The sequence below is a fragment of the Mustela nivalis genome (assembly GCF_964662115.1).
Source record: "Mustela nivalis genome assembly, chromosome: 11".
Classification (NCBI taxonomy): Eukaryota; Metazoa; Chordata; class Mammalia; order Carnivora; family Mustelidae; genus Mustela; species Mustela nivalis.
The window spans coordinates 94,038,851-94,055,432 of record NC_139030.1 but is presented as its reverse complement, the minus strand read 5'-3'; the positions used below and the strand labels follow the sequence as shown (position 1 = coordinate 94,055,432).

General features: G+C 35.3%; 1 protein-coding gene across 33 annotated transcripts in view; it reads left to right on the top strand.

Moving 5' to 3' along the window:
* MAP2 (microtubule associated protein 2) overlaps window positions 1–16,582 on the top strand; it is a 290,836-nt gene that overhangs the window by 221,472 nt on the left and 52,782 nt on the right. For all 33 annotated transcript variants that reach the window (XM_082691637.1, XM_082691639.1, XM_082691640.1 and 30 more), the window contains one exon: window positions 14,725–14,838. In XM_082691637.1, the coding sequence (XP_082547763.1) occupies window positions 14,725–14,838 (114 nt within the window). The remainder of the gene's footprint in view (window positions 1–14,724; window positions 14,839–16,582) is intronic.

The window sequence follows — 16,582 nt, the reverse complement described above, 5'->3', positions numbered from 1 at the left end:
CTTTGCCTGTCAGGGGAGTCTGGAAATTCATCTCTGGAGCAGATGAACAGAACAACTGGTGCCGCCTTGCAGATCTGGCTGTGAAAGCATGATCTGACTTGGCATCCTGAGTCCTGAGGGGAAAAGGCCACTGAGCTGCTTGCTGCCTGCTCGCGGAGTGGCTCATCTCCCAGCAGCAGTCATCGTTCAACAACACACACAGGAAATACAACTCAAAACCCAGTCAAACTGTTGAACAAAGAAGGAGGAACATCTATGTCCCAGGCTCTCGTTGCAACCTTGAACAGATATGCAAATGCTAAGTGGTTATTAGAACACGGATATGGGAATAAAATGTCTGTTTTTACAACTGATTTCAGTAATCCTCAAAACTTAAGACAACAGTAGGCAAATGAGTAATGACAGAGGAATCAAGATTCAGAGGAAAACAATCTTTAATAGTGATGACTCAGCTTTAACAGACTATAAATTGGACTCCAGATTTTCAGTCCCAATTTTCTATTTGGAAAGACAGATTGAGACAGTGCTGGGTTAGGAGCACCTCTAGCTTGTCTGTAAAGGACTGGCGTGAATGGACAACCCTTCCGAGTCAACTAACAATCTTCCCTTTGGCAAAACAAGTTACATTTACCCAAAGAATCTGTGGTTTCATTCATGTGCTGCACTGAAACAGGGATGAGAAAATATTTGAAAGGGTGCATACCCCACAGGAAAGGTTCTCAGAGTACACAGTCAAAGATCCAGAGCTGACCCTGATTTTATTCTCTCCAGGGAGTGTCCTCCTCTCCTGAACACCCCTGTGTGGCGTATTCATATCTTGTTAGTAGCACTAATCATATGGACCATTCTACTGAGCTTACCTGTTACGTGTTTCAATCTGCAGCACTAGGTTTTAAGTGTTTTGGGGCAGAAGCTGTGCATCGTTTGTCTTCATGTTCCTTTTGGTCTATAATGCCGTGATTGTTTTCTATAGTAAGTGCTAATACATTCTTTGGAATGGATATAAAGAAGAGAAAGCGTTCATGTTCATCTTGGGTTTTGAGATTGAAATCTCAGGAGCAAAATGGGGCTACACAAATTATACCACAGCACGAGCGATGCCCTTGTGGGAATGATGGTGTTAGGGACAATGATGGACATAAAGAAGCAAAATAAGGATCTGGGAGAGAGAAGGCTAGAATCAGTGAAGACTGTAGAACCGGTGGCTTGGACAGAAAGGAATTCAGTAGCAACTCTGAAATACTGTAGTGAAAAGAGGGTCAAGAAAGGATATAGCAGAAGATCACATGGTCTGAAAACGGGGGTGAAGGTTTGGAGTAAAGAAAATATACTTCTGACTTAAAATAGCAGTATGACCTCTGATTAGAGATATTTTCTTGATGATGAAAATTAAGGAACTGGAAAGAATATGGAAACAGAGTAAATGACCTTTCTAAGAGAGATCTGTAAGCTAAGAGCTAAGAAGCACATGGATAGTGAATAAGTTCTTATGCTCATTCCTGCAAAACTGAGCCCAGTGTCCCAGTTGGCTGCAGTTGAAGTGGCACTAAAATATCCTGCAAACAGAACTTTAAAATTCACGACCACGTTGATCCTCTGGGCATAAGGTAAGGACTGCCTCACGGTTTAAGTCAGGAATTCACATTAAATTTCAGTTCTGGCAAATGGACCATCTCAATCTTAAAGCAAATGGATGTTCTAAGGCATAGTTTTGTTTTGTGTTGTTTTTGTTTTTTTAACGATTTTATCTATCAATTTGAGAGAGCGAAAGAGAGCATGAGAGGAGGGCTGTTAGAGGGAGAAGCAGACTCCCTGCCATGCAGGGAGCCCCACGTGGGATTCAATGTGGGACTCTATCTGGAAACTCCAAGATCATGACCTAAGCCAAAGGCAGTTGCTTAACCAACTGAGCCATCCAGGTTCCTCATAAGTCATAGGTTTAACTATCCTTCTTCTTTAAAAGAATATACTAATATTGTCTTGGAGAAATGTACGCTATTTTTGAAGGTCAACCTACATAAAATATCACCAATGCTCTTTTTTTCTCTACTTCATCTTAGAATCTATAACATGATTTGCAAATGATAAGTTCTTAGATAAGAAACAGCATTTCTCTACTGAATAATAGGGATATTTACTTGTTAACTTCTCTAGTGTCATTATTTTTTTAAAAATGAGAAAAGTGGGGGCGCCTGGGTGGCTCAGTGGGTTAAGCCGCTGCCTTCGGCTCAGGTCATGATCTCAGGGTCCTGGGATCGAGTCCCGCATTGGGCTCTCTGCTCAGCAGGGAGCCTGCTTCCCTCTCTCTCTCTCTGCCTGCCTCTCCGACTACTTGTGATTTCTCTCTGTCAAATAAATAAATAAAATCTTTAAAAAAAAAAATGAGAAAAGTGTTTTGTTACCCATTTTTTTCTTTTTGATAGAATAAAATGAAAGATGCTCCTATATACATATTCTGATTCTAATCATGAAGTATTTCAGTATTTAAAGGATTTTTTTCTTCTCATAAGGGAAAAATCATCATCATCATTTACTATTACTTTTATAAGCAATTTTTAAAATGAAATTTTTAGATACTTTTTCTTCTTGCTACATTTTGCATACTGCTGTCCTTTATCTTAAAGCCATGTACATTTTCATTTTCTTGAAAAACTTTCTACAGGTTGTTGTGTTTTTTTCTCATCAGCTTAAAAAAAATAGAGATTTATGACTAAAACATTGCAAAGACTGGAATAAACTTGTTCTTCTCAGAGCTGTATCAGTACAAAAATGCTGCTTTTTCTCCCCCCAAAATCCACTAACTTGACCCAAGTGCCAAAGCATGTAAGATACTCCTCCAGGTCAGTTCCCCACCCAATTCTTACAGCTTTCTTTCAGAAAGGAAACAAAGAACTGAGTTTGAAGCAAGTGCAGATGCTACTTTCAAAAGTCACATTTTTAGGAGGGGAAGTTCATTCATTTTGGTAGCAATGATCCCTGTCCTCATAAAATATCTGCCTGAAATGCCCTGTGGACCACATTGAACTTGCACATATGATCTAAATGCAACATTGAAAATACTGCTCAAGAACTTGTATGTTTTTGTGATACAGATTCCTTTATAGTTGGATTTCATTGCTTAAGGAAGGGTGAATTACTTACCCTTACCCTCCCTGATAATTTAGTATCTTAAGACTGGAATCACCAGATAAGGCTGATTTTTTTTTTTTTAATGGGAAGGAGTATAAACTTCCCAGATTATGCTTAATTTTTAAAGTAGATTTTTTTTTAGATGTTGAGCATTTCTTCAATTCTAATTAGAAATGCTTGAGTATCCTGTGTCCCCAAATAATAGTGAATTTCCACTCTCCCTTATGTTCTCTGATGCAATTGAATATGACAAAAGCTATATAAATACAAAGTGCTTTTCTTCGCCAGGTCTAGAGAGAAATGGAAATTACCAAGTATGCTTTTTAGAAAATATTTTAGAAAATCTAGTTGATTAAAATATTGATGTGGTTCTTTTGTTCTATAAAGTTTTAAGCATGATGCTTTACTTAATGTGATTGCATTGAAACCATACTTCTCTTTCTATAGCTTTGGCACTTTCTTGTTACTATCAGACCAAATTATTCACACCTCTGTGTTTCATGTTGCATTTCAGAATTATCCAAGAAAAAAAAAATAGCAGAAATCACAAAGTTCCCTGATTTCATAAGAGTTTTTCCTTTCACAGCAAACTTTTCTTCAACAAAATAAACCCCAATACAAGCTCAAATAAAACATTTTTGAAGGGTAGAGGATCTCTCTAAGAGTTGGAATGAAGGGATTGATAAACTTTCAGGGGAAATAAAAATGAACCAGAAATATTCTTAAGCATATTCTTAGAACGAGGAATTGGGCAACCTCTTTGTGATCAGAGTTACCACATATGAAATAATGAATAATGAACAGTATTTTGAAAAATAAAAAGCTACAAGGCCTGATTTTGACAATTTTCTTATATGCCAGTAAGAGAATAATATACCTTTTGATGTGTCTATAGTAAATTGGATTTTCATTGCTATATTTTACTAAAATGAAATGAAGATTATAAAATCTGATTTACCATATCATGAAGAAGCCCCACATATCCCTTAAAATAGGATTGTGTTTTTCATGTTAAATGCTATGTGTTTTCAAACATCGTATAGCCTGTAGTTGTAGTAGCATCTGCCTACCTGGGACCTGCCATGAGCAAAATTATAAAGTAAATAAACCTTGCTTTGAGCACCTTTTCATTTGCTTCCTGAATCCTATTTCACTTTTCTTCAGGTTATCAGTAGTCACCTTAAGGTACCTCCTATGTTCAGGATCCCACCCTCCACCCCACTGCAAAACTCACTTGCCTCGCCTGGTGTCACGCTACATTTAGATGGCATCCTGTTCTTACATTTTTCTCAACTCTGCCACTCCATCAAAATTGATGTTTCTGTTTCTGCTGGGCTCACACAATAGAACAACGAGAGCTATTACCATAATCAGTTACAGTTTTATGCTTTCTAGATTCCATTTACATTCCGATATAAAGCTTCAATGTCTTCACGGTGAATACTTTGCCTGTTTTAAGTATGCTGTATATGACACCAAGGATTTGCAGATATTTCCAGAATATTGGTAACAATGAGATGAATATACAGAGAAGAGATACAAATTGACATAGTAAACAACATTGAAGCAAAATCATCAATGTATAATTTTATTTCAACAGACCTCTAAGGGGTATTTTCTAAAGTAGAATTTGTATTTTATTTGTAAATTTCTTTTTTTTTTAAGATTTTATTTATTTATTTGACAGAGAGAGATCACAGTAGGCAAAGAGGCAGGCAGAGAGAGAGAGAGAGGGAAGCAGGCTCCCTGCCAAGCAGAGAGCCCGATGCGGGACTCGATCCCAGGACCCTGAGATCATGACCCGAGCCGAAGGCAGCGGCTTAACCCACTGAGCCACCCAGGCGCCCCTATTTGTAAATTTCTAATGATAACTTTTAAGTTACTATTACTTCTTTTTTATTTTCTGTAATGAATCTTTTGTATCTGTGGATGGAGAGAAATTAATTTAATAATATTTTACATGGGATGCATTTATCAATCCAGAATACAAAACAAGTCATCTTTATTTGAGAATAATGTTTGTCATGAGGGAACTAAAAGTTCTCTAAAATCTTTGCTTTTTTCCTATCAAAATATCACGAATTATAAATATAACATTGGACTTGACATTTAATTGTCTGATAAAACGTGATCTTGCAAAGTCTCTTCATCTTGCTACTCAGAGGTCCTACAAGAAAGTCTTTAACTATTATTAATTTTACTTGTTTGAAATTTTTCAGAGAATGTGCCTCTCTTATCTTGTGTTATGGCTGAGCTCTTATTTAACAAAAATTGTTAATGAATAAGAGAGGGAAAGCTCAAAACTATCTTGCTCCTTATTTTTTATTTTATTTTCACTATGGCATTTTAGTTTTCAGAATTTCACAATGTAATTAATTCTATTATATCTTTTCATATCATCATATATATCATATCTTCATTGGAATATGTCATGTCATATAATGTCATATATATCATATATATATAGGTACAATTTGAAAATGATAAAGATTTATCATCTATACTTATTAGTGACTTAAAAGTATGCCAAGTGGTTTTAGAGCTGGTGTAAAGAGAATATTTTTGGATGATATTTTATATAGCTACAATGATAAAAATAAAATGGGCAGTTATAGAAGATGGAGAATCACTTACTTAAACCATTTATAGTTCATGAGAGACTTGTTAGGAAGAAAGCACATGAGGTTGATATTGTATGCTGCTATTGGCACATTCATTCTTAGAAACATGGTAGGACTGGAGGTTGAAGAAAACTATAATTACATAAAAGTCATGTTGGTCTATGTGTTGGGAACAAAGTGGTTTTCCCATCATATAGTTCCTAAATTCCATATGCTTCTAGGTCCCAAGGCCTCCAAAGATTTTATATAAGTTATACTATGATGGGGATGAGAAGGACAGAGTGAACAAAAGGTGACTTTTACCATATCATTGTAACAAACAGTTTCTCTTAAAAGAAATAACTAACTTTATAGAGGTAACTAGTAAAAACTATTCCTGGTACATAGAGAACTATATTTTGAAAGTTTACTCTAATGACATTTTTTGGATCCCGGAAAATTTTTCCATTTTTCCATTATATCCTCCAGTTCAGGAATTCCTAGGTTTTGAAATTACAGAAACATGAATTTGCCCAAATCCTAGCCTTGCTTCAGGTGATCAAAGTCTTTGAGGTTCTCAAATACAGGTGAAACTTGAAAAACATGGAGAGACTTTCCTGGCATGAAAGCTGGCAAATGCATAAACACACACACACCACACACTGTATTGCATTTCTACACACACCTTTGTATTTTGTTTATCCCACAGTTACTCTGTGCATTTATTTAAGGTCTCTAGTTTTATTGCTATTTCATCTTTCTGTTAATGTTATTAATGTCTCATTATTAATGTGCCACATTCTTCTGACAATAGGATGTGTTCAAGACTTAATGCAAAAGATGATTCAATTCTCACAGATTCACAAGGAGTAGTACAATAGCAATGATTTTGATAAGATGCACAACTGAACATTGAAAAGCTCTAAAAACATTATCAATTACCCCAGTGCCTTATTGATTATATTCACTGTATGTATATTAAAGCAATCTGAAAATTTGAAAAGGGAATATTCTGCAAGAAATTTCTCTTTCTCAAATTAATTTAAAATCAATGAAATATTATAATCTAACTTAATTAATAAATGTTTAATACATGGGCTAAAAACAGCAATATAAATAGGGTACATTACCACATTGGAAATCCCCAATACCACCAACAGCAATAACTTTTAACTAGAATAGTTAAGTATAAAGTTAAACTATATTTGTTAACTGTATTTCTTCTGCTTAAATGTGTTTTTTCCTATTTCCAAGTGAACCCTTAAAATTAGGAGCAAAATTTTCTAGTAGGTAAGATTTCTGATCTGTGCTTTTCTTTCCTAACTGCTTTGACTCCATAATACAGTATGCTTAACCTGTGGTATCCTTCCACTGATAACCATCTTAATTAAACCAGTGACTGAATTTAAATGCTGGGCAGATTCTCTTCAAGTTTTAAAAACTTTATTTGAGTAGGTTAGATTATCAATCTAAACAAATTGTGGATTGGAGCCCATCAGTTGCAATGGGGGAAAAAAGAGGCAGAGGAAAAATTGTCCTACAATCATAACTGCTGCCAATCAGAGTTCTAAGCACATTTTAGAACAGGACGTTCTGAGGGACTGTGGTTGGGTGAGCGAAAATCTGTGGTCATTTTTCACAGAAAAATCTTTGAAAAGAGAAACAAAATTTCTCCTTTAATGAGATAGCCCCATTTCAAGCACAATTTACATGTAGGAATACCCTGTCTTATCTTCATATTCTTCATCATGGCTAAGAATAGTTCCATTGTCTAAAGGGGTACACAATAAATTTTCTTAAATTTAAGCATCCATCAGAACTGAATTTTTGCAGTCATGAGTCCTTATCTTAAAATATGTTTATCTCCATAAACTAATTTTACTCAAGTGCATTTATTCCCATAAACTAAATTTACCCTTGTTTTAATCAGTAAATCTTTAGAAGAAATCTTTGGAAGAAAAAGCTGGTAGGGCAAAGATCTACAGCTGCAACACTGGCACGGGTGACCTTTGAGATCAAATCAGAGTCTAAGGAAGGAGATGCCAAGGTTAGCCTCTTTAATTAATGCTAAGGTGCCACGGAAATAAACAAACAGGAAAACCAACAATCTGCTCTTTTAATTTCCTTCTTCACCAGTTGATTACAGGAAATAGTTTTGGAGGAACCATTTGCTCTCCAAATTAAGCAAGAAAACTTTTCATCTTTCCCTGTTTTTATGAATTTATCAAGGATATTTGTTTCGCAGAGTGCTTCCAACTACACAGTGCTTTCCTTGTTAACTTGCTTCCATCAGCAGCAGCAATTAGCACCGGTTTCCTAGGCAACCATTCTGTACCCTACTGAGAAAAACCTTTTCTTGACAGGAGCATTCTGTCTAAAATTGTTTTGTTTTCCTCCTTTCACAAGTCTACCGTAGGCTTACTTGTCATCTCTTTTAACACAGCATTATTATGTCCATTATTCTTAAAAGCAGAAACATTTACTGGCTTTTATATTCCATATGGTTGAATTTATTGTCGGTGTCTCTTACTTCTCTCTTAACAACCTGAAAGAAATCAACAAAAATATGTTCTCAAGCATATGCCAACTTGTTTTGGATTTTTTTGTTCACCGCCTAATTGGTGAGCCTTTGCATGTTCAAGTAATCACAGCTGGTCCCGACGAAAACTCAAAGGGTATAACACATTCAAAATCAAACTCCTGTGTCTACCAACAAAGTCATGTGTTGCTCCGAAGTGAGTTGAAATTTCCAGGGCCACTGAGAAAGCTTTAACTCCATTGTTTTTACTCTAAATCAACCAGGCAATATCAATAGATTAATATAACAAAATAACTAAACTAGAAATATGTGCTAAGGCCTGAGACTGTGTTAAGAAATTTGACATGACAAAATACCAGAAGAGCATAGCAATGGTATAGCATGAATCAGCACATGGAATAAACCAGAAGGCGACAGCCCCTATAAATGCTGAATTGTATGGCACAACAGTAAAGTAAAATTTAATTCATCATTTTAGCTTAAATAGTGAAGGGCCGGAGCCTTATGTATTGTTTGTGAGGCGGTGGTTCAGCATTCAGGCAGGGAAATACTCATTGGTAAAAATGACAGAATTACCTCAGTGAATGAAAGACAGTTTCAAGTCTTTAAATTTTGTTGATCAAATGATGGTAATAGACTTCGATGACTAAGACTTAGAAGACATCAAGAGTGATTAAAACAGTGATACAGAATGAATTTATTTATTTACTTATTTATTTTGATGCAGGGCAGAGGGAGAGAGAGAATCCCAAGCAGGCTCCACACCCAGCACAGACCCCCACATGGGGCTCCCTTCCACAATCCCAAGATCATTGCCTGAGCCCGAATCAAGAATCGGGCACTTAATTGACTGAGCCCACCCATACGCCCTGGTGATACAGAAGTTAAATAAGCAACTTGATATATATTATTTCATTTAATTGCCACAACATACGAAAGGATGAACTGAGTTTTATTCCCACTTTATGGATGAGAGAATCTAAAGGTTAGAGAGATTGTCACTTACTTATAGCTAGTAAGAAGTAAAGGCAGAATTTGATTTCAGGTTTTCTGACACAGGGATCTACTATGATAAAATATTTGTACTACACTAATGTAAGTCAAAGTGATGTCTACCTGGGACAGTAAGTGGCCTTTTATCCACCATTTTGCCAGTTTTTCCATCTAGAACCTGTGTTGTTGTGTGGATTCAATATATTGATGGGAAATAAAAGTGCCTGGGGTAGTAACTTGTCTAATAAATTTGTGTCACAATATGATGTTTATTCATCACTTAGGTGAAATATAAGTAGCTTAGCATGATATCTTTCAGGTATGATCAGGCAGATTTCTGTAGATGGGAGCATGTCCCAGTTTGTCTCATACCTATTTACCTCCTATATGTATTTCTACCAAATTACCTCCCCAATACCAAAAAAACAATGTTTCTTTCCAGAATTCACAATATTTATCAAGGACCCCTTTGATACTATTTGCAGAATACTGACCCCATCTCCATTGCCCAGAATAAGTTTTCAAGACACACTCTCACTTATACTTTTAGGTGTTTATCTAGTGATGATCTGTTACTACCTATATTTCTGTTACCTGGGTTGTATCTGAATCCCTTATTTTATATCAGCCTATAGTCAACAATACTTTTTATTAGATGAATTTGTTTTAAATAACTTGCTTTTAATGTTTTCCTGCAAACTGATTTATAGGCAGTTTCCTTACCATATTAGTTCCCATTGTCATTTGTTTTATTTAGACATGATATGACTTTAGAACCATGTCATGAGATATTTTTGTGTTTCTTAATAGAAACTGTCTCATTACCGTCATGACACTACTAAAAAATAACAATACAAATACTGGTTCACACTGCAATGCAAAAACTACTGTTAGTTAATTACATTGAGAATCTGACATTAACAAGAAAGAGAATAAAATACATATTACAAACACTCCTTAACTAAGACAATTTTTAGCATAAACTAAAAATGCCCACTACCAGAACACTTTAGATGTTCAAAAGGAAGACAACTGAGCCTTTCATAATTTCAGTTTACACTAAGAAGTATAATGTTTCTAGCTGTGAAGATCCATGTTACCTTTCAGTTATGTATAATGAATAATTTCCCAGTAATAATCCCAGTGCAATCTAGATTCATCTTTAATGTTCTGAACAACTAAATCCTATTCATAATTTTATACATATAATGTCTCAAAGAAAAATAACAAAAGATAGAGTAGAACAGGGAATAAGTCAAAAATAAGCAATGAAAAATTAAAATGTACATTAATCTCTTACCTCAAAAAGATTTTTTCATGTTGCTAATTGCCCTCAAGGGTAATCATGCCCTCTGTCATACTGTCCAGAATATGGTCCTGAATTTGAGGTTGCTAGCAGATACCTAGAGCCGATCATAGCCTAGGATCTACAGAGCCAGGAAAATGAGTATGAAATCAGAAAACAAATAACAAGGAAAGTTTTTACTTCCCACTAGTTTTGTCCAGGAAAACAAAAACAAAAAACAAAACATTGTCCCTAGCATCAACATAGATGACTGTAAATTAACTATATTATCTGATGTTCATAAGAGTAATAGCTTAGATGGGTTGGACCTTTAGTTACTCTTAATTTTTTTTTAGGATTTTATTTATTTGGGAGAAAAAGAGAGAGACTTGGGGGAGGAGCGGAAGGAAAAGGACAAGCAGATTCTGTGCTAGGCATGGAGCCCAGTGTGGAGCTGGACACAAGGCTCGATCTCAGGACCCTGAGATCCTGACCTGAGCTGAAACCAAGAGCCGGAAGCTTAACTGACCGAGTCACCCAAGAGCCCCCTAGTTGCTCTTTCTTTAAAGCAGAAATACTAAGGCAGAAGACCTAAAAGAATGCATAACTGGGGAAAGTAAAGACATCTTGGTGAAGAAATATTTGCAAGTCTTGAGTTTTTGATGTGCCAGTCCTGGTATATAATTACTCAATTGAGTCTGCACAGCAACCTGTGAGACGGGGTTATTATTATTTACATGTCATGGAAAAGGCATTGAAACCCAATGAGTGTGAGCATGAAATAACTAGAATGTAGCAATGCTAGAGCTTGTACCCACATTTCTCTGAATTAAAGTACATGTGACTTCCTTTAATGTATATAATATATAATAATATATATTATATATAATATATATAATAATGTATATAATATAAAAGATAGTGATCTCCTGTATAGAAAGAGGATGGATAGATAGATGGTTGGATGGATAGCAGGTAGGATGGATAATGGGTAGAATAAGAAATATATATAGAGAGAGAAGGAGAGAAGATATGTAGAGATCTAGATCTCATACACATATCATAAGTCTTATATTTTCATTTTCATAGGTTTGATTTTTTTACTCTCTTTTTCTTCTGTGTTTGTTTGGCATGTTTATCATTAATCTTCTCTGAATTTTACCCAAACCCTGTGTGAATTTTCTCCTGTCCCACAGTCAAGCTATAAAGGTAAAGCTTACCCCAGGAGATCTGCTGATCAGGTTTCCATTGGGAAAATGCCATCTCTCCTTGGGGAAAGCTGGCACCTCTGCCTTGATGGCCAGCTTTGCTTAGAGGAAGATTTTAAAGTGGCTGGACCATTTGAAACCCCAGAACAATCCTGTGCTCATTTTTTTTCACACTGTGAGATTAATATTAAATAATTCAACATTGCCTGTTTGAAGTTTTAGCAATATTATTTCCTCCAAAAAATTGAAGATAATCTGTCATTAATGCAACTCCCACACACCCTGTTTGATTATTCTAAAATAGCATTTCTTAAAGTCTGTTAAATTCTCTTGAGGAAAAATAGTTAATATTCCCAAGATTGAGTTAAATTATTTTCTTACAAGTTTTGCTTAAACATATACAAAAGTAAAATTGCCTTTTTAATAAACTCTAATATATACATACATTGCATATAACCTAAAACCCTGATACTGTGAGTTAAATTGCATAGGATAAAACAACCTTTTAAGAATAAATTGTATCCTTATTACTTTGAAATCATAATTATTATTTACATTTTTTGCAATATTAAAAAAGATTCTTCCTAGTCTAAACTAAATTGGGAGTGCAAACTGTGTTGTGTGAAAAAAGGTTTTATGAAAAGTACTTAGCATATAAATATCTGAAACAAATTAGCTGGAGAAATTAAAATTTTTTGGAAATGATTTTAAGTAGCCTGTCAGTCCTTGCTCTTTGGATACTTAAAGTTTGAATGAGGTCTTCAACTTCATAAAATTATACTTCAAACATAATAGAAATATTAAATCACATTTAATTTAGTTTGACTATCTAAGGCATTTTACAAGATCCTAATTGAACTTGGTTTTCTAAGTATGATATTAATAATAAGAAATGTCTACTCTCTGGCCTAACCCTATTAGTTTGCTGTTTTCTCATCTGCAAAATGAGAGTAATAACAGTAAATCATTCATTGAAATAATGAGGGCAAATAACAGAGCGTTAGGCACATGGTGAACACCATAATATTTTTAAAATACTGCTTCTACTGCTATGACTGCTACTCACTCTAGATAAGGGTATTTACAATGTATCCCTTGAGACCATACATATTAAAAAAAAAGACTGTACATAGGTTATAATGTCATGTGGCTATTAAAAAAATCAGAAGTTAGACATATAAAGGCAAATATACTCAATCAAGTAATCTAGCTTTTAAAATTCAGATAAATCTGATTCAAGTGGATTGCTCATCCCAAAAGCTAGTTCTTAAGCACTATTCTCTCTGTCATCCTGGGTAGGGTGAGGAAGGTTTCCCAAAGAGGCAGAATCTAAATGAAGCAGGTAAAAACAGGATTCCACGACCCCTCCCCACCCACCCCCACCCAACTCCTGCCAACCTGCTTGTAATTGTGTGAATTCTGATCATAAGGAAGTTCAATGAAGTATTCTCAAATCTTGGCTAAAATTATGAGAACGAATCCCATTACCCCCTTCCTCCTTGTCTAGTACAACTTGTTTCTATAAGGGCTGTAAGTGGAATGATTTGCTAGTATGATAGATGTTTGTAAATAAAGATAATGAAAAGTTAAATAAAAAGTTAAAAGTTAATAATAATAACTTATTAATAAAAAGTTAAAAGTTAAAGATAATGAAAAGTTAAATTCTGGAGAATTTTTTTTTTCAAGATTTTATTTATTTACTTGACAGACAGAGATCACAAGAAGACAGAGAGGCAGGCAGAGAGGGTGGGGGGGAAGCAGGCTCCCCGCTAAGCAGAGAGCCTGCTGTAGGGCTTGATTCCAGGGATCATGACCTAAGCAGAAGTCAGAGACTTTAACCCAGGCATCCCTAGAGAATTTATTTCTAATCTAGAATGTATTTATAATCTCAAAAGTCTTTCTTTGTTTTTTTTTTTCCTTTTTTTACAGACAGGGTGAGGGTAAGAGCAGAGGGGGAGAGAGAATCTTAAATAGGTTCCATGCCCAGCACTGAGATGGATGTGAGACTCGATCTCACAACCCTAAGATTATGACATGAGCCAAAATCAAGAGTTGGACACTTAACCAACTGAGCCACCCAGGCATCCTTCAAAAAGTCTTCTTTCATTTTTTGTTGATGATATATGGAACATTATTTCTTGAATATTTTTTGACTTGGTTATATAAAATTAGCATTGGGATATGCTCTAGTAGGTGCCATTTTAGGCCAAAAATTAATTATCTGGCATTTCACAGACTGGTCATGTATGATGAACCTCCCCCTACTTTTTAATGAAATAATTACACTGACTAGGTAAGTATATATTATATGGCCTCAAAGATCTTTAAAACATCTGCTGTCTAGAAAAGTAGAAGCTCTTTAAAAAGAGGCCATCTGATATATCATTTCCATGTACTTCATTCAAATTTACTCTTTCCAGGTCTTTCTTAATCATTCTTGTTCACATTGATCCTGGATAATGCTGTTTGATCACAAATTCACATTTTGAGGCATCTTCTTTAGGTTTTAAATTATGGTATTTCTACAAATCGGCATAGAAACATATTGTAAGGAAACTTTCTAGAAAACTACAAAACATTTTATATTAAATCCAAAATGAATCCTTTTTTTTTTTTCTGAATTTATTTTACCTGGTGTAAAAATTTTATTTGTTTTTGCTTGTGTAAACAGCTTTTTAAAAATAAACTGCCATGCAGATTATTTTTCTTTCACGGTGTGTTCATTTTGCCTAGCTCCCAGAATGCCAGTCCCTTTACTTCTCTCTCTCTCTCTCTCTTTTTTTTTTCTTTTTTTCTGTTTCTGGTTTTAATCTATGTATTTATATTTTAGTGCAATTTAATAAATTCTATTGTATTTTGGGGGGGAAGACAGGAAAAAAATTCTAATCAACTCTATTGTTTCATTACTTTTCCTCTTTGCTACCCATTTTGTCTCACTCTTTTATTTTCTTTTGTTACTATTTATTACAGAGGAGGTGTCTGCAAGGATAGTCCAAGTAGTCACGGCTGAGGCTGTAGCGGTCCTGAAAGGTGAACAAGAGAAAGAAGCTCAGCAGAAAGACCAGCCTGCAGCTCTGCCTTTAGGTAAATGAGAAAGACCTCAGTTCAAGAGCTGTTTCTGCTGCGGTAACCACAGGACCAAGTCTTCACGGTCAAAGAGAGGCCCTATCTCATACTTGATCCTTAAGCAAAATGTTCATCAAACACCTCTGTTGGGAGGCCCTGGCACCCATTGTCATCTTTCTTGACAGACTCATTTGTAAGATTTGGACAGTCTTTAGGGTGATAGGCTTTGCCCCTAAATTTCCCTTAAGTTTTCATTTCTAGACCACTAGAGAAATTTATTATAAAAAGAAAGCCAACGCATGTGGATGTCATGGCACCCATTTATAAAGAAAACGTGTTAATACTCTAATTAGAAATGAGTATTTCCCTTTATGGGTTTTGGGGAATGCTTGTCTCAAGACGTTTTGTTTAGGTCTCCCTGAACCAGCTACAGAAAACCTGTAGTCAGGGCTTTGTTCGAATCATGGGTGACTTTGTATCCCATTTAATGTACCGATCTTCACTTGGTTTATTTAAGGACACTGAGATAACATTTCTCTCTCCCTTGGTCACAAGTCAGATGCCCTCCAGGGCCAAACAGGTAATATAATGATGCCCACTGAAGAAAAGACTCCTAGCCAAAGGCTTGCCGCCCCTCCTTTAAATTGATGATAGATAGATAAAGATAGATAGAAAGAAGATAGATGTGGGTGTATATACATGCAGAGACAAGAAAGGAAACTCTCTTGGTTCAATGTAAGTCTATTTTATAAGTACATTTAACTAATCCATAAAAATGTATGGTTTTTGAAGTCTAAAAAAAAGTACATATCCAATTTTGTCTCACACAGCCTAATGTATCTTTAATATTTGATTAAGGATTGGTCAGTACTCCTTTAAGCAATTTAAATGACTAAAAAATATTAAGCAATAAAAATTCTATTCTCGCAGGATAATAAATACTCATTATTTGCAGTAAAATGTTCTTTGATTATAAAAGTTTTTAATTTTGTCTTTAAACAGGGGGTAAATTATCTTATTCAAACATTAACCTTCATTTTGTGGTTCACTTCTATACCTTAAAGAAAAGACGCCCCTTTTCTTAAATTTAAAGTCTTACTGTGTGTTCTATAGAAACCCACAGGGTCAAGGACTTAAGACGTCACCTGTCATCCCAAAGCTGCTTTTTGAGAGTGAAAATCTCATGCTCTGTAAAATAGATTTTCCTGCTGGCCTTGATGACAAATATTTCCTTTTTGCAATCCCTTACCTTCATATGAGCAGTCGAGAAAAAAGAGTTAACCATTAACTTTTAGAACCCTTCTCTTTGGTTCTTCACGTATAATGCCAAGGCCAGAAGATTACTTGGCTCCCACCAGTACATGTTGTCTCTGAAGGTTGCCTTAGGCTATGACAGCTTCATTTTTCTTTTCTGAGGATACATAGAGAAGATGCATTTTGACATTAGACTCAGTGGACAAAATGTTTAAAAAATACATCACCTGGGGCGCCTGAGTAGCTGAGTCAGTTAAGCATCTGCCTTCAGCTTGGGTCATGATTGGGTCCAGCTTGGGTCCTGGGATTGAGTCCTGCATCAGGCTCCCTGCTCAGCAGCGGTCTGCTTCTTCCTCTGCCCCTTACCCTGCTCCTGCTCTCTCACTCTCTCTCTCTCAGATAAATAAATAAAATCTTTAAAAAAAAAAAAATCACCTATAGTACTGTGAATGATAAAGTTTACATTTTTTTCCAGATTAAGAAGTTGAACAATATAGAGTTCTGATGT